Source organism: Apis dorsata, unplaced genomic scaffold, assembly GCF_000469605.1.
Source record: "Apis dorsata unplaced genomic scaffold, Apis dorsata 1.3 scaffold_625, whole genome shotgun sequence".
NCBI lineage: Eukaryota > Metazoa > Arthropoda > Insecta > Hymenoptera > Apidae > Apis > Apis dorsata.
The window spans coordinates 24,640-27,240 of NW_006263820.1; the positions used below are offsets into that span (position 1 = coordinate 24,640).

Genomic DNA, 2,601 nt, shown 5'->3' on the forward strand with positions numbered 1-2,601 from the left:
TCATAATTATATACTTTCATAATTATATATTCCATTAAAAATCTAAAAAAATTTATTCATTTAAATAAAACTAATCAATCATATAAACTAATATATCAATTAATGTAGATTATTTTCCTCGATTTTAATATTCATTGTATAAGTTTAATAATAATATTTATTGTATAAGTTTTTAATGTAAAAAATAAAAGTCATTAAATATTAATGACTTTTATTAAATATTGAAACTTCACTTATGTTTACGATATCATCTATTGGATCAAGTCGCGTAGCTATTTCTAACGAAGTTTGATATCAAAGTAGAGTATTTTTAGCGATCGGATTGATAATTGAAAAATTAATAATGTATATTCTTTTATAAAGAGTGATGGAGAAATAATTATCAAAAAGTAAGAAACATAACGATATAGTGAAAAATAAACGTGCGATTCATTTAACCTCTAAATACGAAATAACTTTCGACAACAACGAAAATAATTTATATGTAATAATCGAATGGTATTTATTAAAATATTTATTTATTTCGAACGATCAATATTTTTTTTTATTTTTAACGTCAAATTTTAAACTTTCAATGTTATGATCGTTAAGGTTACGTATTATTTATTCGTAGCGATGTTAAATTTGTTTATATTTTTAAATATATTATTGATATATTAATATGATTTACGAAAGGTAAATTCATAGAAATCGTATTAGAAAATAAATAAATATGACGGCAGCGATTAAAACGTTATGGAAACAAGCGTTAAATACGTTCGAAGAACGAAGTAACGTAGGATTTAAACTTTGCCAAAAAAATTTTGACAAATTGCGGTATTTAATGAATAAAATTACGGCCGAAGATGTAAATCTGAATAAACAAATTCTTGATTTTATTCAAGTGCAACATGCACCGATGTGGGTTATCGATATATTTGAAAACAAAGACTTTGCTATTTCAATTTTTATATTGAAACACGGATTTACGATGCCGATTCATGATCATCCTGGAATGTATGGATTTTTAAAGGTTTGTAATGTCATAAAATTTTTAAAAATATGTATGCTATGTAAAATTAATGTTTTTTTATTTTCTTTTAAAATATAGGTAATCAGTGGTGTGGTTCAAGTAAATAATTATACTTTAAAAGCAAATGAGGATCGTACGATTAGATTAAATGAAGAAGTTATGGCATTTGGACATAAGCCGATATCTTTACATAGTAATTCACCTGCTTGTACTCTTACACCGAGAGATAAAAATTTGCATGAAATTACATGTATTGAAGGACCTGCTGCATTTTTGGATATACTTAGTCCACCGTATGATGTGGATGAATCTGGAAAGGGTCCAAGACCATGTACATTTTTCAAAACTATTGGTAGTTCTGAATTATGTACGGATTCACCAGATATAGTCGAAGAAGTTAAATTAATGGTGATTGAAGGTCCACCGGATTTCTATTCTGGAAGTCTTAAATATACGGGACCACCATTAATGTGACCTCAAGTAACGAGAAATATTTTTTGTTCTATTTGTTAAGAAATTTTGCATTTTATTGTATTAATTTACGACTGCGATTATATTATAAATTTTTAAGAATGAAGAAGAAATATTCAATTTTAATTGAATATATATGATGTTTATCTCTTGTATCTTTTTATGGATATACAAGTATATGAATACATACGTATTATTTAAATGAATTTCATATATAGATATAAAAATTCTATATTTTATGATATTGGTTTATTTTTATTTATTATTGACTTTAGATTGAAATTAAATAATTTCTAAAGAATTGAAAGAAAGAATTTGATTTTTGTGTACAAAAAAGTTATCTGTACAAAATCACAAATGCGAGATACATTAATGCTTGCAAGAGCATCTGTTATCGACTATATCTATTATTTAATTTTATAATACCATCATCGTTATAATATGTTTGTGCCGAGTTTCGATTCTTATTGTATTAAGTTTCATATTTTTACGTTTTCTGCTATGCTCGCTCGAATTTTTGAAATATCTACTCGCGATGATATCTCCTAAAATAAGATTCTTTGCGGACGCTCCCGTGAGCATTATTGTAATTATATTACGTTTACTATTTTGTCGATATATAAAGATGTAAACGAAAAATGTATTATATATTACTGCACTTTATACGTAATGGGTGATAAAAAAAAGCGTATAATAGTTATAAATAAAAACGAAAATTTTATTTGTATAAAAAATGTGATACTTATTTATATCGCGTATTTAAAAAATAAATTCATCGTTTCTGTTATAAAAAAAATATACGTTTTATGTATGGTTAATAATTATTTTATCGATATTTTTTCAAAAATTAACATTTCTGAAATATACACGGAGTATTTCAATTTTTTTAACGAAATCTCGCCAGTATTTACGACTAACGATAAAAAAGAAATGTTACATAAATATAAAGATTTATAATTATAAATACTTTATTAAAAAATTAATAAAAATTAATAAAAATATAAAATGACGATGAATTAATTTTTTTGTTTCGTATATAGGAATTCGATATCTATTATCTATAAAAGCTTACATAAATATTACTTTTTATATTTATTGAAGTATTTTTATATTAAAAA

General features: G+C 24.0%; 1 protein-coding gene across 2 annotated transcripts; it reads left to right on the forward strand.

The window, feature by feature from the left end:
- The first annotated feature begins 239 nt into the window (after positions 1 to 239).
- Positions 240 to 2,210, forward strand: LOC102681169 (2-aminoethanethiol dioxygenase). Of its 2 annotated transcripts, none has more exons than XM_006621268.2 (3): positions 240 to 498; positions 676 to 1,012; positions 1,091 to 2,210. In XM_006621268.2, the coding sequence occupies exons 2-3, from the start codon at positions 713 to 715 to the stop codon at positions 1,484 to 1,486; spliced, it is 696 nt and encodes a 231-aa protein (XP_006621331.1). In that variant the 5' UTR covers positions 240 to 498; positions 676 to 712; the 3' UTR covers positions 1,487 to 2,210. The 2 variants fall into 2 exon arrangements, with proteins under 2 accessions (XP_006621331.1, XP_006621332.1); XM_006621269.2 differs by having other exon boundaries at positions 258 to 498; positions 614 to 1,012.
- The last annotated feature ends 391 nt before the right edge of the window (positions 2,211 to 2,601 follow it).

Bases quoted from the DNA above. Each gene is read 5' to 3' on its own strand.
- LOC102681169 (XM_006621268.2), top strand. From the start codon at position 713: ATGACGGCAGCGATTAAAACGTTATGGAAACAAGCGTTAAATACGTTC. The intron at 1,013-1,090 runs GTTTGTAATGTC...TTTAAAATATAG, and splicing joins GAATGTATGGATTTTTAAAG to GTAATCAGTGGTGTGGTTCA.